Source organism: Dendropsophus ebraccatus, chromosome 4 (assembly GCF_027789765.1).
Source record: "Dendropsophus ebraccatus isolate aDenEbr1 chromosome 4, aDenEbr1.pat, whole genome shotgun sequence".
Lineage (NCBI taxonomy): Eukaryota > Metazoa > Chordata > Amphibia > Anura > Hylidae > Dendropsophus > Dendropsophus ebraccatus.
Window position 1 is genome coordinate 26,201,417 of NC_091457.1, and position 24,578 is coordinate 26,225,994.

The 24,578-nt window shown below is 45.0% G+C and overlaps 1 protein-coding gene across 1 annotated transcript; it reads left to right on the plus strand.

Annotated features, from left to right (window-relative positions):
* Positions 1-1,659: 1,659 nt before the first annotated feature.
* On the plus strand, positions 1,660-23,538 carry MEN1 (menin 1). The gene is made up of 10 exons (XM_069968207.1): positions 1,660-2,146; positions 7,522-8,308; positions 11,637-11,845; positions 14,706-14,834; positions 15,670-15,710; positions 16,792-16,879; positions 19,979-20,115; positions 22,001-22,106; positions 22,187-22,339; positions 23,179-23,538. The coding sequence occupies exons 1-10, from the start codon at positions 1,868-1,870 to the stop codon at positions 23,536-23,538; spliced, it is 2,289 nt and encodes a 762-aa protein (XP_069824308.1). The 5' UTR covers positions 1,660-1,867.
* Positions 23,539-24,578: the final 1,040 nt, after the last annotated feature.

The window sequence follows — 24,578 nt, forward strand, 5'->3', positions numbered from 1 at the left end:
CTCTATAAGGTTACAAACCCACTTGCCGGATCTGCAGCGAGTCTCCTTGCTGCGTTTTTGCAGCGAGACTCGCTGCAGATCCTGGCCCTATACTTTCAATAGCAGAGAAACTCGCAGCAGGGATGTACATCCCTGCTGCGATTTTGTCTGCAGCCCGCCCCATTAACCCCCCGGCCGCCGGACATTATACATTACCGGGTCCCCGTTCCTGCTTGCTTCGGGGCTCCCGGTGTCTTCACGGCGGGGCAGCGCACTGATTGGCCGGGCGGAACGTGCCGGGAGCCGCTGAAGCAAGCAGGAGCCGGGATCAGGTAATGTATATCGCCCCCAGCCCCCGACCGCCCGCAGCCCCCGGCCGCACGATCGCCCGCAGCCCCCGACCGCACCATCGCCCGCAGCCCCCGGCCGCACGATCGCCCCCAGCCCCACGATCGCCCCCGGCTGCACGATCGCCTGCAGCCCACCAGCCCCCGGCCGCACGATCGCCCCCAGCCCTGCAGCCCCCGACCTCACGATCGCCCCCAGCATCGCAGCCCCCAGCGGGCGATCGTGCAGCCGGGGGCTGCGGGGCTGGGGGCGATCATGCGGCCGGGGGCTGCGGAGCTGCGGGCGATCGTGCGGCCGGGGGCTGCAGGCGATCGTGCGGCCGGGGGCTGTGGGGCGATCGTGCGGCCGGGGGCTGCGGGGCGATCGGGGCTGCAGGGGGGCGGGCAGGATATACATTACCAGGTCCCCGCTCCTGCTTGCTTCGGCGGCTCCCGGCACGTTCCGCCCGGCCAATCAGTGCGCTGCCCCGCCGCAGGGCACTGATTGGCCGGGCGGGCCGTGAAGACACCGGGAGCCCCGAAGCAAGCAGGAACGGGGACCCGGTAATGTATAATGTCCGGCGGCCGGGGGGTTAATGGGGCGGGCTGCAGACAAAATCGCAGCAGGGATGTACATCCCTGCTGCAAGTTTCTCTGCTATTGAAAGTATAGGGCCGGGATCTGCAGCGAGTCTCGCTGCAAAAACGCAGCAAGGAGACTCGCTGCAGATCCGGCAAGTGGGTTTGTAACCTAAAAGTTAACACAAAACAATAAAGGGGGCGTGTCCCCAACTTATGTTACTGATACATACATCAGCTGTCTGCGAACCATCCTATCCTGGGGAGTGTCTGGCTTCATAAAGTCAGGCAAAACAAAAGTTAAACTTATCACTGTGCTTGGGTTTAGATGTAAAAGCCATACGTATAAGATCCATAGGCTTGATCCACAAATAAGTGCTAAATGCAGTATAAGGGGTGACCTGCTTGAATAGCATTAGCACCTTATTGGGTCCCTGTAAAGACACCATCAGGAGGGATAGGTGCTCGATTCTATCTTCCTGCCTGTCACCCGTGTCTTATTATAAGGACTCAGATAACAGGCGGTATATAGTGTGCGCAGTGATGCTAAGAGAGACGATATCAGCGGGATTCCCGGGCTTCCTGAAGGATATAAACAAAAGCCGCACCAGCGCCGTGAGGTAGACGGGGAGATACTGAGGAGACTATAAGCGTCGTTCCCGCCTTTTCCTTCAGCCAATCAGCTCTCGCTGTAGCGGCTATGTGAAGCGCCCGAGTACTTCCGGGAAGATGACGAACAGACCGGAAGTTGTATCCTCATTGTGTAGAAGGTGAGTGCGGCGGCGTGTGAACTGCAGTCAGCCTGTATGTAGCGTTACTTGTCAGGCATGATGTGTCGGTGACCTGAGGCACAGCAGGGGAGAGGGGGGAGATGCTTCTATGACTGGCGGGCGTCTAGCCTTCAGGGACTGTGTGTTCTCACTTAGTATGTAATCAGCTGGCAGTGTCATCGCCAGTGTAGTCAGGACATAGCCAGGTATAATAATGGTGAAGCCTCTAACTGATGAGGTAAAACAGCTAGTGATAGAAGCCGCCCGCAGTGGGAAGACCCAGTACCAGATCGCAGATCAGCTAAACTGTAACCAGAGCACAGTGTCCCGGCTGATCAAGAAGTACAAGCTGCTGGATCTGACCGATGAGACCGAAAGCGAAAGTCCAGAGAAGACGCCCAATCAGAACCGGCGAATCAGCAAACCTAAGTCCAAGGGCAAGAAGACGTCCGTCAGCCTGTCCAGTGACTTAGACCCAGAAGACAGTGTAGATGTGAGTCACCCGCTTTTCTTATTGGCTGAATGATATGTACCTTTTTTATTTTTTTATAATTTTGGTTTCATTAGGTTAGGTGTCTATGGGGCATTAACACTTTCGCTGGTTACTGTGCACATTAGATGCGGAACTCCCAGTACCATGCGTCATTATGATCCTGGAAGCTCCGAAACAGTAAAAAGTGTTGCGGTTCTTACGATTGACACGTGTCAAGTTTTAATTTAGTGGTCTGAAGGAGGGGGAGAGGACCGGGCAGTCTGCTCCTAGCTCTGTGTCAGCGAGGAAAGGTGTGCCCCATAGACTTTTATTATGAGGCTATCTTATCAGCCGGGAAAGGACCGCTCTGAGCACAGACAGACTTTTCAGCTCTTCTCACAATCAGTCAGAGACCCTGATCTATCAAGTCCTTTCACATTTCTCTCTGACATGTCAAGTTTTTTGTAACAGTGACTTTAAAGGGAACCTGTCACCCCCCCCCCGTGCCGGGGTGACAGGCTCCCGACCCCCCGCTGGAGCACCCTATACTCACCTGATCCCGCCGGATCCCGCTTCTGGAGGTGGTCGGGTGACTGAGATATGAGCGCCCGAAGCCCGGCGCGTGCGCTCCTCAGATGAGTCCAAGGCTCATAGAGAATGACGGAGCGTCGGACTCGCCTGTCATTCTCTATGAGCGTTGGACTGGGCCACCTCCAGAAGCGGGACCTGGCGGGATCAGGTGAGCATAGGGTGCTCCAGCGGGGGGTGGGAGCCTGTCACCCTGGCACGGGGGGGTGACAGGTCCTCTTTAAATCTTCACGCTACTGTACTGATGCTGTGTCAGTACAGTAGCGTGGGGACAGTTTTGGAGCTTTTGGAATCATAATACGTGATGCCAAGAGAAGCACATTCCAGTCCGTTGCACATTATCCATGGACAAAACGTGTGAGTGCTCACTAAGGCGAGAATTACACAGAGGCGTCTTATAGTGCCCCAAATAGTACCTGTCACTAGCCTTTATGTTAAGGATCTAAGTGATTTGGCCCCGACTGTTAATTAGTGTTGTATTTCTATAGGAGAGAGATGGCTTCAGAGACTTGCATTATGGAACTGCCTCTGTCATGTGAGTTGGGAGAGACTCACTCCAGCTGTTGCAAAACTACTACAGTGGTACCTCGGCTCTCAAAGTTAATTGGTTCCGGAAGGCAGTTTGAGAACCAAGCAGTTTGAAAACCGAGCATTGTCTTCCCATAGGAAATAATGTAAATGTGATTAATTGGTTCCAGCAGCCGCCAATAATTACCTACAATACTCATTAATTACACTGATAAATGCTCAATATAATCACTACAGTACAGTACAGAACAGCACTATACTGTACAGGACATTAAACATAAGAAATGTTCATCAGAATCAGCAATTATAATACAGTAGTCACCAACTCCTCACCCATCCTTTACTGTATAGCGTCCCCCGTCCCCCCCTCATCCAAGCACTGTAATGTATGGGAGATGGTGGTGCACTGCCTGTACTACTACTGCACTGTATATGCACTCCAGCAGTCTTATACAGCACTGTACTGTATGTGAAGCCTCACCACTGCTTAACTTGCCAGGTACAACCCATGATCCACGCTCGCAAAAACGTTCGAAAACCGAGCAAAGTTTGAATTCCAAATACTACTTCTGGGTAAATTTCCGTTCGAATACCAAGCAGTTCGAGTTCCAAAGCGTTCGAAAACCGAGGTATTACTGTATTCCCATCAAGCTTGGGCAGCTAAAATATGATAGGAATAGAAGTTTTGTAACAACTTTGGGGCCGCAGTTTGACACCTATTTGCTAAGCGCATACCAATGGCTCATTCTGGTGATCCTTGGGATCTGAACACTCTGACCTATGAGTTTTTTTTTTTTTTTTTTTTTAATGATCATACCCACTTAAACCCTTCCCATCCTGGTGAGTTTTTTTTTTTTATCTTTTATTTTGTTGTTTTCTTTATCAACCATCACCTTATTTTTTTACAGGGCAAGTTATCTGTGGGAGAAAAAAACTGAAAAAAAAAAATAAACAATTGTACAATTTTGTTGAGCATTTTTTTACATATATATATTTATTGCTTACTAAACATGATGCAGGTCATACATATCAAGGAACTGCACAAACAATTTTGTTTGTTATATAATAAGTATGATCAGAACTAACAGGAACAAGCTATAACATCATGAGACATTCATGAGTTCACTGACTAGTAAAAAAAAAAAAAATTCTTTCAAATCAACTGGTATCAAAGTTATACCGACAGCAGCTTTAACAAAAAAAAGTATACGTCTTGCATCAGTCTTTATAAAGTATGCAAAAGCGTGGTCCAACATGCTTTTGCGTACTTTGTAAAAGAAACAGAGAACTGATCTCAGGGAGTCCAGCCAAATGACAACACTGCTGGCTGCTAGTGAAAGCGCTCAATGCAGTGAAGTCCTAGGTGCATTGCCCCCTGGGAAACGTGAATATTCAAAAGAACATGTGGAACCTCATCAAAGAGGCTTGAAACACAGGAGTAGCCAGATATCCCTCCGGGAAGGACCCAGCCTTGGGGTGGCTCCTGTAAGGAAACCACCATATTAAGCGGCCCTATAAGTCAATGTAATGACAAGGGAAAAACCAAGGCCAGGTATCCATCCACAGACAGCTGTGGATGGATACCTGGCCTTGGTTTTTCCCTTGTCATTACATTGACTTATAGGGCCACTTAAAGGGGTAGTGCGGCGCTAAACCATTATTCACTAAATAACACACATTACAAAGTTATACAACTTTGTAATGTATGTTAGTGAATGGCCCCCTTCCCCGTGTTCCCCCACCCCACCCATGCTAGACCCGAGGGTGTAGTGCTCTATACTCACTTGATTCGTGTCGATCCCCGTCCGCCATCTTGTGACAATGATATCTTCGGGAGGCCGGCCGAGAGGGTCGTCGAGCTATAGAAATATTTTAACAACTTAAGTTAGCCTAAAGGGGTGCCACTACTGATTCTGAAGCTGTGCCTGGTAAGAAGTGAAGGGGCAGCATTACTTCCATGGATGAAGCAGGCCTGACAATCAGCTGATCAGCGGGGGTGCTGGAAGTTGGAAACTCAACCAATCATATCCTAAACGTCTATCTTTTAATAGGGAAAAAAATACTGATAACCCCCCTTAAAGGGGTGTTCCAGCAGAAAAAAATCTATATCTACACCATACACAACTTAGTAATTTAAGTCACTCTGTTAACGGTATTTAGAGACTTGCCTTAGAACCACCTCATTGACTATATGAAGCTGTAGTTGGGAGCTGATTCATTGACTCATGGTAGAGAGTTTTTTTAGGCATGCTATGTGAGCTGTGCAGGGAGGCGTTCTTACCATCACCTGTTCTGAATAGTGGATCCTGTTACCTGTATAGCTTTTACCTGTCACTGTAATGCTGCTTGTGATGATGGGAGAGCGCTGAAAGTGATCTCTATGGAACAGCAGGTGTCTGCTTAGTGGCCAGAATTAAGGCTATGTTCACACTACGTAAAACTACGCCGTAGTTCTCGCTGCAGAACTACGGCTGTAGTTTTGAGGGGTGGAACATAGCCTTATTTTCAATGGGATGCCATGCGGCGCCGGAAAAAACTGACATGTCAGTTTTTTTGCGGCCGGAATTCAGTGAACTCCGGCCGCAGAAAGACCTGTCAGTTCACACAGTGAAGCAAGCGGCTCCGGACGCTTGTTTCACTGTGGGCTATGGGATGCGCCCGCATCAGAGCTCCGCGGCCGGAAAGATCACCTGACCGGTACTTAAGTACCGGCCGGGATGATCCGGGCTGAGACCGGCCGTTCCGTGACCTGGCCGGGGTCACGGAACGGCCGAGTGTTCACGTTGTGTGAACATAGCCTAAAAGTACAAGGGTTTTCAGCATTATTTGAAAATAAAAAATGGTAACATGGGAAATTTGAAAATAAATTATAAAAAATTGAGAAATATATTTAATGGGGTTTTCAGGCCTAAATAGACTGAGCTCTCCACAGGATATAGCTAGTATCCCCACTGTTGTTCTCTTTTGTGTTTCTGTATTTCCTGGTTGAGCAGATGTACACCGTACTACATTCCCCGCCCAAATCTGTTGCAGAACATCTAGGCTGTGTTCACACATTGCAGTTTCATTGTGTTACTGAATTATTTGCCGTACTTTATCATTTCATTGTGGTCCCACCCGCACAGCACGCTGTATTCTCTACTTGTAATGCTGATATTGGAATAAAGCAAAGAACTTTTTAAATAATTTTTTTTTTTTTTTCCCTTTCCACACACACATTATGATCAAGCATAATTTATCTTTAAAGTTGATTCCAACAAAAAGGACTTTATTCAATACTATCTTAGGGTATGTGCACACTGAGTAAATAGGACGGAAAGTCCGTTGCGTAATACGACGCTCGCGCCCGCCGCTGTCCGCCCGTGCCTTCTCCGCCCATGCCATAGACTCCATTCTATGGATAGATTCCTTCCTCCGCCCAAAGAATGATCGAGTTCATGAGTCTATGGCACGGGCAGAGGTGTGCACGCCTGCTGCTGTCTGTGAGCGGGCACGAGCGTCGGATTACGCGACGGACTTTCCGTCCTATTTACTAAGTGTGCACATACCCTTACATGGGATATATTGTTTATGCCTTGTTTTTTGTGCAGGTGGAATTGGCAGTGCCGGCCCTTATCCTCTCTGCCGTTTAGCATTATCTGTGTTACAGCATCATTTTTGTGCAGATACTACAGTGCTGCAATGACACTCCAACATGTGTGAACATAGCCCTAATTTCACTGTAGACTTTTGCACAATCAGCGAAGTTAAAACACCTGCTTCGGGCCGGTCAGAGATGGTGAATCACGCCCTGCCCCCTCTCTGCATCATCAGCCTGTGGGGATAGCAGAAGGAGCAGGAAACAATGTGGATTGGCACAGAGGTCATTTTTCTTCACTTCCTGGATTTCTATCAGCTACCAGTTTGGCAGAACCGCACAGATACAGTAATACATTGTATATACACATCTATATAACTTTTAATGCACTTTTAATAGAAAACAAGTTTTCCTTATCCGGAGTTCCCCTTTAAGCACATTTTCACCTTTAAAAAAAGCAAAAAAAAAACCTGCTGACATGGGCCCTGTTCTAGATGGACAAAGTTTTAAGGTTCAAAGTTGGCATGATAAATTGCTTGCTTAGCAAATCGGAGGCTGTGGTGGTATCTGACTGGCTGGACAGGCAAAGTCTCATGCTTATTTTTGCTTATTAAATTGTATTTCATAACATTTATGTCGAACTTGTTATATAATGTAATTTTCACCCAATTCCTCTTTTTGTTGGCAATCTTTATCCACACAGACCGACTTCGATAATATGGGTCTTCTACCTGCTCAGAAATCCTTTTTCCCTCTTTGTTCTCTGGAGTCGCTGGTTAACCTGTTCCGATGGGAGTTATCCCGCCCCGAGCCTGATCTCGCTTTGCTCTCGCTTACATTAGGCTTTGTTGAGCACTTTTTAGCAGTTAATCGTGTTGTTCCCACAAATGTGACCAGCTTGCCAAAAGGACAGGATTTATTGTCAAAAATTGGCGGAAAAGGAACAAAGGCAAAACGCGGGGAGTTATTAAATCAAGGGGCCCGAGGTGGTGGTAAGGCAGACTATGGCAAAAGGGGTGCAAGAAATGAACTGGGAAGAAAAAGTGTCCCTGGGACGCAAGCAATGAAAGAAAAAGAGACTGGTCATAAAGAAATCACAGGTAGGGCAACTAAAAAAGAAGCTAACAAATCCATAAAAGAAGGATCTGAGGTTAAGAAAGACAAGGAGGTAGCAAGTGAAGAGAGCACCAGCATAGAGGAGACGTCAAGGACTGGTGCAGGGAAAACCGATGACGGCAGCAACAAGCCAGAGTCTTCCCAACAAGGGGCTCCTTATTTCCCTACCCTGGAGTTAGCCGTTGTCCAAGCCCTGTATGCCCGATTCACTGCCCAAACTCGAGGCGCGGTGGACTTGTCTTGCTATTCTCGTGAGAATGGTGCATCGGGTCGGGACTTAATTCGTAGAGTATCTGACGTCATCTGGAATGGCCTGAGCCGATCTTACTTCAAAGACAGAGCGCATATCCAGTCACTCTTCAGCTTTGTCACAGGTAAGAACAAAACACGTACACCTTGTGCATGTTAAAGGACTAGTCCACCAACTGTTGGCAGAAAGTGCCAGAGATTTGTAACATACTGCTATTAAAAAATCTCAAGTCTTTTGGTACTTATCAGCTGCTGTATGTCCTGCAGAAAGTGGGGTATTCTTACAAATCTGGAGAGCAGTAGAGGTTTTCTATGGCAGCTGCATTTAAATGTATTATAGTCCCCTTTTCCTGGTGTGTAGTAGGCAGATTAAATTATATCATTCCTGATCTTGCATGGTTAATGGCGTAAGCGCCAAAACACCAATTTCGCATTTTTTGTCACATGAAATCCTGAAAAATTGAAATGAAAAGTGATCAAAAAGTCGCATATACGCAAGCAAGATAGAAGGAACAGATCATGGCGCAAAAAATGACACCTTACTCGGCCCCATAGACCTAAGGATATAAGCGTTATAAGCAGGGCTGAGTCGGTAAGCCGCAGCTCCGACTCAGACTCCTGAATTTTAGCAGGTCCAACTCCTGCTTCTTCATACATGGCCGGTCATATACCAGGGGAGTTATTTATCATACTGGCTCAGCAGCTTCTCCCTAATGTCCTACATGATCCTGGGGCGACTTCTGAGGGAATAAAGGAATACTGTATATAAAGCAGATTCTCCTGTGTGTACAGTGGATGCAGCCAGTCTCCAGCCTCCATGTCCTGAACTACTCACAACTAGACTAGATGGAGCAGGTGGTCTTTTCCTGCTGACAGTCTTTTATATTTCTAACTAAATATTCACCATACTTAAAGAAACACTGCTAACAATGCCAGATCCCTGTAATATAGAGGTCAGCCATAGTGATATACAGGGGGTCACACAGTGATATAGGTCACTGTGGGGGCACACAATAGCGCGCGTGCATACACACACAGCCTGCTGCAGCCATAGCATACACACACAGCCTGCTGCAGCTATAGAACACACACACACACAGCTACAGCCATAGAACAATGAAGAAAAACACACAATCTTCTCCCAGAGAGAAAACACCACACAGAGGTTACTGCTGCACTACTTGTGTCTTCTCCTCCTCTATATTACACAGGATATCTTCATATTACACTGTGCTCATATACAGGCATCCAGGAAGAGAACAGCACAGATCTCCCCCCACACAATGGACTCTTCCTACTCAGAAACAACTTTTCCATGCCCACCCTTATGTAATAGGGCCAGTGTCCTATTAGAATGTTGCTCATAATATGTATTTATGAGCAAAACTTGTAAAATTCATATCAAAATTCAATTCTACATTTTGTAAAGATTTTTTTTTAAAGCTGGAGTCTGAGTCGGTACATTTTTTCTGACTCCAGCCAAAACTAGCTCAGACTCCACAGCCCTGGCTGTAAGGCAGGGAATAGAGCAATTTTGAACACATTTAGTTTTTTTTTTTTTAAAGGTTTTAAAATCAGTCAGATAAAATAAGTTGTATAAATTACATATCGTTGTTATCGTACTGACTTGAGGAACATATATAACATGTAATTTTTTACTATAGAACAAATGGCGTCACTGCACGAATAATTTTGCTAGTTTCACAGCATATTGTATGGAAAAATCAAGTCTGCCATTGCAAAGTACAATTACTGGCGCAAAAAATAAGGGCTCATGTGGGTCTGTATGTGAAAAAAATGCACGCGCTATGGCCTTTTAAACACAGGGAGGAAAAAACGAAACCGCAAAAATGACGATTAGCCCGGTCCTGAAGGGGTTAATAGAAGTATAGGTGGCACTTTGTGGAACCAGTTGATTTGAAAGAAAAATATTTAAGTGAACTACCCATTTAATGCATAATACTAATATGTTAACTGGGTACTCGGATATATTTCAATACATTTCTTTAATAAAGTTACATATATTTGTAACATACGTTTATTTTAAAAAAAGTGTGTGTGTGTGTGTGTATATATAATTATATAATTTTTTTTTTTTTTTATTCAGCTGACTGGCAGAAGTAAAACGGGCATCACTGCCCCCTCTTCTGCCACCAAGGTTTGTGTCTGCCGAGGAGGGCCCGAACAACGATGTAAATGAGCGGCGATCTGCTAGATCGCCACTCGTTTACTGGGCCTACTCCACGGCCCGATGATCGTCGAGCGAGGGCTGCAAGGACATCGTTACCGATGTCCTTGCAGCATCCTACATTACCTGCAGGTCTTCTTTGCGCTGTCTTCATCTCCGGGTCCCGCGCGCTCTATCTTCCGAATGGCCGGTCAGCTGACAGTCCCGGCCTGAGATTGGCTGAGCGCTCCGTCAGCTGACCGGCCATTCGGAAGATAGAGCGCGTGGGACCCGGGGATAAAGACCGCGCAGAGAAGACCTGACCGGTAATGTATGATGCTGCGCTTCTGAAATCGTCGGTTGTCCGCCGCGCACCGCTATTCAACCGTAGCAATGCTGGTGGGGGAACGATGATTTAAGGTCTGGCCCTAAATGAACGATCGTTCTCTATATTTCACCGAACGATAATCGGCCGAATCGGGCCAAATGGGGCCGATTATCGTTACTGTGGAATAGGGCCCTAAGCCCTGCGGTCTCCTACTCTGATCTAGTGTTGCTGTACAGCTCTATACAGCGCAGGGTTCTCCCCCTGCAAGGCACATCTTACTGCTGCCAATCAACTGAAGTGTGTGTGTGTGTGTGTGTGTGTGTGTGTGTATAAAAAAAAAAAAAAAAACTTCCCATAATGAGTTAAACTCTTCCCATTTTTCAAAAGAAAAAATGTAAACTAAAATAAAAATAAACATATTTGCTATCGCTGCATGCAAAATTGTATGATTTAAAAAGATACACTATTCTTTATCCTGCATGTTAAATGGCATGAATAAAACTTAAACACCAAAATCACAGATTTTTGGTATCATGATAAATCAGAAAAAAAATTACTTAAATAAAACAAACTTGATATAGTGGGTACTACTGTAATCGCACTCGTACACTGAATACAGATAATCGGTCACTGTAACTTGAATGGTATAATAACAAAGTCCCCCAAAGATTGCTAATTTACACTTTGTTTTTGTTTTAAATTTCACCCCACAAATTTGTTTCGCTGTACATTTTATAGTAAAATTAAAGGAGTCAAATTTAGTCCTGCAAAAAACAAGCCATCATATGGCTCTGTATATAGAAAAGTCAAGGCGTTACAGGTTTTAGAAGGCAAGGAGGGAAAAAATGAAAATGTGAAAGTAAACCTGAACACTAAGCGGTTAATATAACAAGCAAATATAGCAGGAAAATGATTCATAATGAGGTTACTAAATACATTTAGTCTGTATCTGTCCTAGGTACAAAGCTGGATTCTCCAGGCGTGGCGTTTGCCGTTGTGGCTGCCTGTCAAGTACTTGGTCTTTCTGATGTACATCTCGCTTTGTCTGAGGACCATGCTTGGGTAGTGTTTGGAAAAGATGGTGAAGAGACGGCTGAAGTAACATGGCATGGGAAGGGCAATGAGGACAGAAGAGGACAGTCTGTGAGCTCTGGTGTAGCTGAAAAGGTGGGCTTGTGTTTAGCACATACTCCTGGTTAGGATAAATGCCAGTAGATTGTCCATATTGGTAGTTGCTGTGTCCGTAACAAACTATTAGAGATGAGCGAACCACGAGCATGCTTGAGTCCATCCGAACCCGATCGTTCGGCATTTGATTAGCGGTGGCTGCTGAAGTTGGATAAAGCCCTAAGGCTATCTAAAAAACATGGATATAGTTATTGTCTGTATCCATGTTTTCCAGGAAACCTTGGAGCTTTATCCAACTTCAGCAGCCACCGCTAATCAAATGCCGAACGATCGGATTCGGATGGACTCAAGCATGCTCGAGGTTCGCTCATCTCTACAAACTATACAACATATACAAGGGTGGGCACCACCACTATCAAAGAAACCTCAGGGTGCAACATACACAAAAAGAAACACATATAACCCATGCTATAAAATAGCTTTATTGATGCAGATTATACAAGCTGTGAACAAAACAAATTGATACAGGAAGTATCCCTAAAAAGCCAAATGTGCAAATAGTATCAATATCTGACAGTAAGTACCACAGGAAAATAATAGCTGTGAACCTCAGAGGAATGAGGCTGCCTGGATATTGTATACAGCAGCTTCATCAGGAGTGATAGGAGTTGGGGAGAAGAGTCTCAATATACGCAGAACAATTTTAAAACCAAGAAACATGACCTACATTGTACAACCCATTTTTGTCCTGCGTATTGAATTTCGTTTATTTTTATTATCCCCACATAAAGTGATCATTGTCTTAAAATTTACTGTGTTTACAAGTCTGTGGATTATGGAGTTGAGATATTCTGTATTCCTGTCTGCCTCAGAGACATGTTAAATGTGTTGATTAGTTGGGGATCTGGGTGCCAAGACACCCACTGACCTCTATCTAATGCAGCAATAGGGGAGGGAAGCACTTAGCTGAGCTCATCTCCCTACATGTTTCAACAATCATTGAGGGTCTCCGCATCTAAACCCCAGCTGATTTTGTGACATTGTGGCAAAAGTTTCCTTTTTTACTAACATTAAATGACCGTAATACTTATTTTGACTGTATTACGGTATTACCGTACCTGTCAAGAAAAACAACTTTTGACATATCATCAAACCCAAGGCTGTGGAGTCGGTAAGCCGCAGCTCCGACTCCTGAATTTTATTAGGAACGACTCTGACTCCCCACTCCGACTCCTGCTCCTTCATAAATGGCTGGTCAGATACCAGGGGAGTTATTTATCACACTGGCTCAGCATCTTCTCCCTAATGTCCTACATGATCCTGGGGCGACTTCTGAGTGAATAAAGGAATACTGTATACAAAGCAGCTTCTCCTATGTGGATGCAGCCAGCCTCCAGCCTCCATGTCCTGAACAACTCAGAAATAGATTAGATGGAGCAGGTGGTCTTTTCCTGCTGACAGTCTTCTATGTTTCTAACTAAATATTCACCATACACAAAGATACACTGCTAACAATGCCAGATACCTGTAATATAGATGGGGTCACACATAGTGAAATAGAGAGTCACTGTGGGGGCACGCAATAGAGCACACATACACACAGCTTGCTGCAGCAATAGCGCATGCACACACAGCCTGCTGCAGCCATAGCACACACACACAGCCTGCTGCAGCCATAGCGCACACACACACAGACACAGACACACAGAGCCTGCTGCAGCCATAGCATGCGCACACACACACACACACACACACACACACACACAGAGCCTGCTGCAGCCATAGCGCGCGCACACACACACAGCCTGCTGCAGGCCATAGCACACACACACAGCCTGCTTGCAGCCATAGCGCGCGCACACACAGCCTGCTGCAGCCATAGTGCGCACACACACACACAGCCTGCTGAAGCCATAGCGCACACACACAGCCATAGCAAATACATACACACACACACACACACACAGCCTGCGGCATCCATAGAACACTGAAGAAAAACACACAATCTTCTCCCAGAGAAAAAACACCGCACTGAGGACGGATGTTACTGCTGCACTACTTATGGCTTCTTCTCCTCCTCTATATTACACAGGATATCTTCATATTACACTGCTGCTCATATAGAATCATCCAGCATCCAGGAAGAGAACAGCACAGATCTCCCCCCACACAATGGACTCTTTCAGCTCAGAAGCAGCCAAAGCTAGGAACAGACTAAACAGGGAACAGGTCATAAAGGATTTCTCTTCTTTTCAAATCCATTCCTGGTTTTGGCTGCAAAAATCTGCCAGATATCTGGGACCCTAAGGGTACTATTACACGGAACGATAATCGGCCGAATTGGCCCGATTCGGCCGATTATCGCTCCGTGTAATAAATGCAACGATCAGCCGATGACAACGATCATCAGCTGATCGTTGATATAGGTTAGACCCTATTTTCGTCGGGTGCCGACCGCGCACCGCTGCGTGTAATAGCGGTGCGTGGCCGGCGACTAACGACATACATTACCCATCGACGTTCCAGGGCTGCTCCTGCTGTCCTACCAGCTGACAGGCCGCTGTGAAGCTAGAGCGCGCACGGGACCCCGGGAGAAGCGGACGGCAGGAGCAGCCCTGGAACGTGGATGGGTAATGTATGCCAGTTTAGCAAGGGCTGCAAGGACATCGGTAACGATGTCCTTGCAGCTCTTGTCAAACGATTATCGGGCCGTGTAATAGGCCCAGTAAACGAGCAACGATCTAGCAGATCGCTGCTCATTTACAGGTATTATCGGGCCCTGCTCGGCCTGTGTAATACCACCCTAAGAGCGACTTGTCAACAATAGTTTATTTAAACGGCAGTATGGCTTTGTGTTATAAATATGGAAACAACAACCTGATTTATTTTATTTTTCTAGAGCTGGTTGTATCTTAATGGCAGATACCTGCGTTGTGACCGTCACATGGAAGTGGCTTTTATGGTGTGTGCCATTAATCCTTCAATAGATGCCCACACAGACAGCCTGGAATTGCTGCAGTTACAGCAGGTAAATTATCTAGTCTATTCTAATTCATATACATTGACTAATTGCTGTCCAGCCTGTGGTCCTTCATATTTCTGGTGGTGATGGTTCCATTTTAAAGGGAATAGATACCTAGGTTTATGCTGTCCTATCTGAGGGTAACATAAATTAGTGACAGATGCTGAACAGAACAGTATCTTACAGTGTTCTGATACACAGGAGAATGAGTGCCATGCTGCACTGCTTTGTCTCCCCTCCAGCCTGGCTGCTTATGCACGGTATAGGGATATACTGACGGCTGGCTGCTTATGTACAATATAGGTATATACTGGTGGCTGTCTGCTTATGCACGGTATAGGTATATACTGGTGGCTGGCTGCTTATGCACGGTATAGGTATATACTGGTGGTTGGCTGCTTATGCACGGTATAGGTGGCTGGCTGGCTGCTTGCTTATGCACAGTATAGGGATATACTTACGGCTAGCTGCTTATGCACGGTATAGGGATATACTGGTGGCTGGCTGCTTATGCACAGTATAGGGATATACTGGTGGTTGGCTGGCTATGCACAGTATAGATATATAGCTGCAGATTAATGGTTGGAGAGAGTGGGCCCTTGTGAATATTGAGGACCACTGAGCATGTGCAGACAGACTGATAAGACCTCTTGATTCCCATGAGGATATCAGGAAAGTGGCTGCATAGATGGTATAGCCTTGTGGCAGGTGGCAGGGAGCATAACCTTGCAGCTGTCCAGCCCTAAGCAAAATGCAATAGGTATTCTTTGGAATAAGTTCTGTAATAATAGATTGCATCATTTTTACTATTTATAATATCTATGCATCTTTTTCATTCTAGTGCTTACTTTGGTTGCTGTATGATGGAGGACACTTGGAGAAGTAAGTCTTATGTAGAAAAACTCTCAAAAGTTTTATTGAAGTGAATAAAGCCAAGCTGTAATATCACACATGACCTGAGGACAGGTGTGGCGCTGTTTTTCTAATCCTTTTAGAAGTGGTATTCTGATAAATTTAACCCCTTGAGGATGCAGTCAACTTTCATTTTTTTAAATGAGGAGTGTTTAAATCCCTTTTTATAAGCAATGATTAGATTGATTATACGGAGTTATGATGGCACTGTAGCTAGTTAGACCTATGGCACGCTGTTGGGTTGAAAAATCAATAAAGGGGGGGCAGTGTAAAAGGACCCTATCTTTATAAAAACCTACTGCACACAGAACACCATGCTTAAAGGGTCAGTCTAAGGATGCAGTCCGTTACACTCTAAATTTTGGCGGGAAGAGATGCAGCTCATGCTGGGCCAAGCTAAAACTTATGCAGAAGCAGAGGTGACCCATCTGTAGACAGCTGTTTCAGGGTTCTTGCCCTCCAGTATAGAGCAGGGTACTGGCTGACCTCTTCACTTGACTTTCTGGAGGCTGCATTATTAGACCATTATAGTGATCGACACCTGGACCTCCAGACAATGCCGAGTTGAGCCTACAGGAGATGGCGGCACTGTGTGTTCCTGTCACTGCTGCCTCTGTACGCAAACAGGAATAAAACTGTATTACTGAATTGGAAGCAGATTTTTTTTTTTTTTTTTTTTTTTTTCCCTATTGTCTGGAAATTTTAAATATGAGCCAGTGTGTCCCGAAAATTGACAGCTGGATGCAGTAAAATATAAGATCTATACATATACCGTAAATTCAGTGACAGTAAGTTTTGCATGCAGAGAATCTTACACAGAAATGAAGAACGTGCCTGCATCCCTTCTGTTCATGAAATAAAAGCGTCTGCACCAAAACTGGCTACTACCTGGCGACTGTGTAAACCTGCTGACTCCTAAAGTCACAGTAATTTCTCCATGACTGGTGTCATGTAGATGGATTACACCAGTGCACAGTAAAAGGGAATCTCTCCAGTAAATGTTAATTTTAGGTAGATTTTTGTTGATATCTGAGAGCATCTTTGTCCTTAGGTACCCAATGGCTCTGGGTAACTTGGCAGACCTTGAAGACTTATCTCTAACTCCTGGACGTCCAAAACCTCTTGAGCTCTATCACAAGGTGACTAACCCCAGCATTGCTATTTTTATTTTTTTTGCTTTATATGGTACAAATATTAATAATAAAAAATGGTGAAAAAGGGAGGGGGGGGGTATCTGTTATGGTTTGCAGAGTAATGTGTTTATAAATGTAAAATGCTTCATGCTCTGTCTTTTATTAGGCCCTGTCTCCACTGAGATACCCAGTGCCATAGGGTCCTATTATTAGACAAAGCAACTTTTAACAATAATTGATCAAAGGAGAGCTACCTGAAATTGTTCACCATATTGCAGAATGATAGTAATTAATTACTACAATTGTTTACTCCATCTGATCCCAGCAAATTGACAAATTAGGGTCCATTTACACAGAAAGATTATCTGTCAGACACAGACTATAAACAGAGATCTGGTCGTAAAGGAAAGCCTGAGATTTTCCCTCTCTTTAAATCTGTTCCTGGCTTTGGTTTCAAATCTTCTGCAGATATTCTTTGTGTGTAAATGGACCCTTGGGGTCCATTTTCACACACCGATTATCTGACAGATATCTGCCAGATATTTGTAGCCAAAACCAGAAATGGATTTGAAAATAAGAGAAGTCTCAGTCTTTCCTTTATGACCTGTTCCCTGTTTATAGTCTATTCTTGGCTTTGGCTGCAAAAATCTGTCAGATAATCTGTGTGTGTGTGTAAACGGACCCTTACACTGAATGATTAGTGAACAATTTGCTAACAATGATTTTAGGTTTAGCTCAAAAGACCGCATTTACACGAACCAATGTTTTAAATTCGAACTATATAAGGTTTTATCTTCCTGTGTAATAGGGTCCATAGACTTGCATTCTGCTGGGTTTCTCACGAGATGGAGTGGGAAGCTCTGTTTCATAAGGTTCCACTTGGAAACCTATTCTGGTACCAAATTCAAAATACAGTCACGTTAGAGCAATGACTGTTGTGCATCATGCAGCACCATAATCATTTCTGAAAAAACACTACAAACGAACTTTAAAGCATGCCTGTCACAGAGACCCTTTAAAAGTTTTTATCAGTCAGGGTCTAAACACTCCGACTGATAAAAACATCTAAAATGTGGGTGGGGAGATACCTGCTCCCACATATCTCTTTTCATGTTGTGTGCCCATGTGAGTAAGACTTTGCTCCGAGACGGCATTATGATGCTAGTCTATAAGACTAAGGGCCCATTTAAACAGAAAGATTATCTGCCAAAGATTTGAAGCCAAAGCCAGAAATGTATTTGAAAAGAGAACATTCTCAGGCTTTCCTTTATGACCTGATCTCTGTTTATAGTCTGTTTCTGGCTTTGGCTTCAAATCTTTGGCAGATAATCTTTCTGTGTAAATGGACCCTAAGAGAATTATATACCTGGCCTTTATGCTGCGTTTACACGGAACGATTATCGTGCGAATTCGCACGATAACTATCGAATTCGAACGATAATTGTACGTATAATCGTACGTGTAATCGCTGCGAACGATCAAACCACGAACGAGAAATTGTTCATTTTGATCTTACAACATGTTCTAAAATCGTCGTTCGCAAAAAATTCGCAGATCGTTCCATGTAAACAGTCGTTCGCTGACTTAACCAATAGGCTTAAGCGATCGCAAAACGAATTTCCGTACGATGTATCGTACCGTCTAAACGCTGATCATTATGAAAAATAAAATCGTCACTCCAACATCGTTATCGTACGATTGGGCGAATTATCGTTTCGTGTAAACGCAGCATTACTCTAAACAATATGGCCCATTTTTCCCTTCAACACCTCAGGTACATCTGTTGTTGCGGTTGGGGTGTTATGATAAGAAACGGCCCCGGCAGATTTCAGAGGGATGGTTGAGCTTAAAAATGTATTCTTGCAATGTCCGCTTATATTATGCATCAGGTAAAGCTTCTGCCCCATACATTAGACATCATGCTGCAATTGTGACATGTTTTGCATGGTTGTCAGGTGCTCCGGCATTACTACATTTGTCACACAATATAGGTTACCTCAGACCTAAAATATTTGCCCCATGCCACCAACTTCAGTCTGTTATACTCCGGCCCTGCTTTGTTCCTTGAAAAAGAGCACTCCCCTTGATTTTGTTTTATTGGCTCTCTGGCTGACAAGAATACTCAGGAATACGTTATTCCGGTGCTCTGATGTTTTATTCCCGCTGGTGCTCACGTGACCTCCATCTGTGCTGCATCTTCAGGACCTGGAAGTCGGAGTTTTCTATCCATCTTTGAGCGCGCTTTCATAAAGACTCATTGAAGACGCTGATTTCCAGTCTTCAAATGCACATGAGAATCAAGCGAGTCAGAACAGAGGTGACGTCAGCAGGATTTGAATGGTTATACCCATCCACAAGAAGAAGAACCCAATAACTACAGGCCAGTTAGCTTCGATACAGTTCCCCATAAAAAAGCTGATAGAGAAGTTTAGATACAATTGGCCTTAAAGGGAACCACTCAGCACGAGTTTTAATTATGTAGGCGGGAAACCCCCTTCAGCCGCCACTTCAAACAGGGGCACTCCAGCAACTGTTTTCATGAAGAGTGGGTCCAACTGGGACCTCCTTTGATCAGATACCTATCACTTATCCTACATACGGGTATGCGCACACTGAGGAATTGAAGAGGAAAGTTTTCTGCTTCAAATTCCTCGCCTATTCAGCTTTGGCAGAATACAAGTGGAATTCAAGCAGAATGCAAGCGAAATTTAAGCCCCCATTTACTTCTATAGGACTCCTCTAGCAGAATCCACCCAAATCAATTCTTTGGGCAGAAAGCAGATTTGCGGCAGAAATTTCTGCTCTGAAATTCTGCCGTGCGGACAACAGAGTGGAAATCCCATTGAACACAATGGGACATTGCTCTGTTCATATTTCACGGAAGGAATTTCAAGCTGAAATAAGAGCGGATTCCTCACCTTTTCTTCAGTGTGCACATACCCTTACAGGTGTAATATTAGGATATCCCCATTAGAGCCCAAAACATCCTTGGTCTTGAAAGTATTGAAATTCAAATAATGTGCTCTAGTAAGAATATAACATTACATGTGCTCTTAATAAAAAGTGTAAATGTGATTCTGTAATGCTTCTCCTCCATTGTCCTAGGCTATACAGTCTTCTCGTGTTCATTATGAAAATCAGCATATGTATCCTCACATTTACTTAGCTGCTTATCACTGCCGGAACAAGAACGTGCCAGAAGCACTAAAGGCTTGGGCTGAGACGGCTACTGTTATTCAAGAGTAAGGATTTATATTGAGTATTTAGATATTTATTTCACTCATCATTCCTAACTCAACACTTGAGCCCATTGACCATGTTTTGCCTACATGCAACTCTTAAATTTTTACGGAGCTATAATGCGACACACATATACTAGAAAATGTATCCGGTGCTGCCCGGGTATAAAGTGTCAGTGTGTTAATTAGATTTGTTCCAAGGTCACCCAGGAGGCCAATCTACGCCCTTGTTGTGTGTGTTTGTTTTTTTGTTTAAGGGGAAATAGCCAGGAGCCCTATATATACCTTTATACACTATATACCACAACAGTTCTGCACTGTTTATGTAAATTGTAGCTTATGCACATTAGAAATAAACTAAAAACTTGAAACATCCTAAATACCTTATAGCCAAACTGAGATGTCATGTGATCAGACTGTATACAGAACTTGGTTATATACAACATTGGCAGTGTTATGCTGAGCCTGGCTATATACAAGTGTTAGTGGAGATCCTGTATACCTGTAGTATATAGCTGGTGGCGGTCCTTTATACCTGTAGTGTATAGTTCTTGGGTCCTGTATACCTGTATTGTATAGTTTAGGGGCCCCCCTCCCCCGCCGACTGCAGACCATAAGTAAAGTGTGTGTGCAGAAAACCTGCAGCTTATAAGTGCATACACAATCCTGCATCATCATAATCTAGCCCTCTTAGGCACTACCTATCATCCTTGGGAGGACAACACAGAAGAGGTTTCAGAGTTTCTAATACTGTATACCCCCCCCCCCCCCTTTCCTTGCAGGTACTCCTATACTGTATACACTCCCTCTCGGCAGGTAGTCCCCATATTGTATACACCCCCCCATGCTGTATACACTCCTCCCACTTGCAGGTAGCCACCATACTATATACACTCCCCCACCCCCTTCTTGCAGGTTGCCCCCTTAATGTATACACTTAACCCCTGCAGGTTGCCCCCATGCTGTACAAACTCCCCTCTGCATGTAGTCCCCATGCTGTATACACTCCCCCCTGCAGGTGGCCCCCATGCTGTATACATTCCCTAGCACCACCACCCGGCAGGTAACCCCCTTACTGTATACACTCTTTATACACTGTACACTGTTAGGGTACAAACACACTGGGCGATTCTGCAGCGGGTCTCGCTGCGAATATTCCTGCAGGTCCCGCTCGACCAATCGGTGCGCTGCCCCGCTGCTGAGGGGGACATGAAGACGGCAGGAGCCTCGAAGCAATCCGGAGCAGGGAGCAGTTGATGTGTACCCTCCGGCGGCCGGGGGTTAACGGGCTGGGCTGCTGACAAACTCGCGGCGGGATGTGCATCCTGCTGCAAGCTTGTCTGCCATTGAGTGCACAGGGCAGGGATCCACAGCGAGAAATCCACTGCGGAATTGCCCAGTGTGTTTGTACCCTTAGGGTGCTAACACACGATTGATGCGCAGCAGGTTTGATGCTGTGTTCAGTTATTTACATCAAATTTGCTGCGTATCCGCAGCAGGAAATTCACTGCAATACAGTATTTATTTCTGTGGATCTGTTGTAAGGCAGCTGCCCTAGCAACCAATCAGATTCCAGCTCCCTTTGAAAATGAAAGTAGTAATCCTATTGGTTGCTAAGGCTTCCAACTGCCATTTCTGCTGGGCAGCTACAGTGCTAATTATATCACCTGTGTGTGCAGTGTGGAGATTCTCCCATTCATCTCTATGGGGCGCTCCTCCCCCTCCCCTCCTGTACATCTGGTAAAGACAGGACCTTCGCTCTAACCTTCCCGGGCACCCAATGTATCTGTGGGTCAAACGGTTCAGCCGTTTGGAGGTCTATAGAGGACAGACGGACTTTCATTTTTATGATGTAGATGTGTGTAAAATGTTTGTGTTTATTTTTTAGATATAATTACTGCCGTGAAGATGAAGAAATCTACAAAGATCTATTTGATATTGCGAATGACTTGTTACCAAATCTACTAAAAGAGGAGGCCACATCAGACAGTCCGGTGAGCGAGCGGCACAGTTCTTACCACTGCCTTGTCAGCCAGGAGTAGTACTTCTGATCTTCTTTTTGTTTACTTCTCAGACTGGATCTGCACTTCAGCACCCTTCATGTTTTGCAAATCTTCTCCGATTTTATGATGGCATATGTAAATGGGAAGAAGATAGCCCTACGCCTGTTCTACATGTGGGATGGGCAACATTCCTTGTCCAATCACTTGGTAGATTTGATGCACAGGTAAGCATAAATCTCACATCAGCACATACACTTATTACATATAAAATTGTTTGCATGAATGTTTTTCATACTATATAAGTTGTGGCGTAGCTGTAAGGCTGGATTCACACTATGTTTTTGCAATCTGTTTTTTTGCAAAAAAAAACTGATAGAAAAAAACAGATTGTGTGTGTGTGTGTGTGTGTGCATCCGTTTTTTTTCTATTGAATTCCAGTATAAAAAGTTTACATTTTTGTGCATGTAAAAAAATAGTCTCATTTTTGTGTCCGTTGCAAAAAAACGGATTGCCAAAATGTAGTGTGAACCTAGCCTAAAGGCCCTATTCCACGGGTCGTTTAGAGGAGCAATATCGTTCGTATTGGCCGATATCGACCGCTACGAACGATATTCGTCCCGTGGAATAGAGTGCAACGATCAGCCGACATCGTTCATGTCGGCTGATCGTTGCAGTCGCTTGTTTTTCAACATGTTGAAAAACAAGCGACTGATATAGCAGCGATCTGCTGCCGTCGCTCCGTGGAATAGGAGCATCGGCAGCAGGCGCTACTGTATCCTATGGGCTGCCCGGGCGATCAGCGATCCCCCGGGCAGCCCCCCCCGCAGCTCCCCGCCGCCCCCACCCGCTCGCTGCAGCCGCGTTGAATAGCGGCGGCAGCGAGCCGGGAACGAGGAGCAAACGAGCGCCAATAGCGCTCGTTTGCTCCTTCAAACGACTCGTGGAATAGGGGCATTAGTGTGTTAGGCTAGTGATCTCCAATGGAATTATTGGTAGGCGCATGCTTCTCAATAAAACTATCAGGTCTGTGGCAGCCATAGAATTACCTTATTCTCCTTTTCAGGTGAGACAGCAGGTGACACTAGTGAACTCTGACTCTGCGAATGAAGATGAGGACTCTGATGATAACAGGAGGAGAGCCCCTCGCAGGGAGTCCAGGCCTGGGGAACCTCTTCAACCCCCCCAGCGCTCAACCACAGAGCAAAAGGAAGAGGATACAGAGAGTACACCAGATCTCACACTCAGTTTCCAAAGCCAGAAGATGAAAGGAATGAAAGAACTTTTAGTAGCTGCAAAAGTGAACTCAAGTGCTATAAAGCTGCAGCTCACAGCTCAGTCACAAGTGCAGCCCAAGAGGGCGAGAGGACCCGGGGCAAGAGATTACAACCTTGGCTATCTGAAAAGGCAGCGCAAATCAGTTTAAGGGTACAAACCCACACACCGTATACACAGCAGATACGCAACAAATAAGCAGCAAATACGCAGCAGATTTGTTGGTACAGATTTGATGCTGTGTTCAGTTACTTAGATCTAATCTGCTGCGTATTTGCTGCGTATCGCAGCAGTAAATACGCTGCATATACGGTGTGTGGGTTTATACCCTAAGGGTAGCTTGACACACACCATCGTGCAGCGGATTTTCTGCTGCGGATCCGCAGCAGATCTGATCTAAATAACTAAACACAGCATCAAATCTGCTGCAGATCTGTTACGGATCCTATACATGTGAATGAACCCTAAAGAAGCTAATGAATGAAGAAGAGAATAATGAATGAACTGATGCTTTTATTTTTGATACAATTTTTCCATATGTGATGTATTTAAGATGTGGGTCATTAAATGGTCACTGTCATTTTTAAGTGGCTTTGTGTTTTGGATAGATGATGTGATTGTGAGCAACTTAAATCTATAGTTTTTTTTTTTTGGGAGAAAAATCTTTCCCGCTTATCTACGATCCATTACCCAACCTGGAGAAAGAAAGGGGGGCGCTCCCTAGTGTAATATCCTCGGGTCTCAAACACCGTAACAGTAACAGGAGTATGTCAAAACTACTCACTCACCTGGAGTGGTTGTGCGAATGTTAGGCACAATGCTAATGAGAGCTTGAAAGGGGTATGGAATCACTGCAGCTTGCAGGGACCACTCGTGCCCAATGGACCAAAGGTTTCCCATCCCTGTCCGACATAATCCTGGGGCGACTTCTTAGGGAATAAGGAAAAATATAAAGCAGATTCTCCTCTGTGTGTGCAGTGGATGCAGTTAGTCTCCAGCCTCTATGTCCTGAACAACTCAGAACTAGACTAGAAAGAGCAGGTGGCCTTTTCTGCTGACAATCTTCTATGTCTTTAACTAAATATTCACCATACACAAAGGAAAGCTGCTAACAATGCCAGATACCTGTGATATAGAGAGGTCAGAAATAGGCCCAGATTTATCAGCTCTCACTTAGGGTGCGTTTACACA

Coding starts and splice junctions, on each gene's coding strand:
- MEN1 (XM_069968207.1), top strand. CDS start 1,868: ATGGTGAAGCCTCTAACTGATGAGGTAAAACAGCTAGTGATAGAAGCC. Junction 11,846..14,705: donor GCTCTGGTGTAGCTGAAAAG/GTGGGCTTGTGT, acceptor TTATTTTTCTAG/AGCTGGTTGTATCTTAATGG. Junction 22,340..23,178: donor TTGGTAGATTTGATGCACAG/GTAAGCATAAAT, acceptor TCTCCTTTTCAG/GTGAGACAGCAGGTGACACT.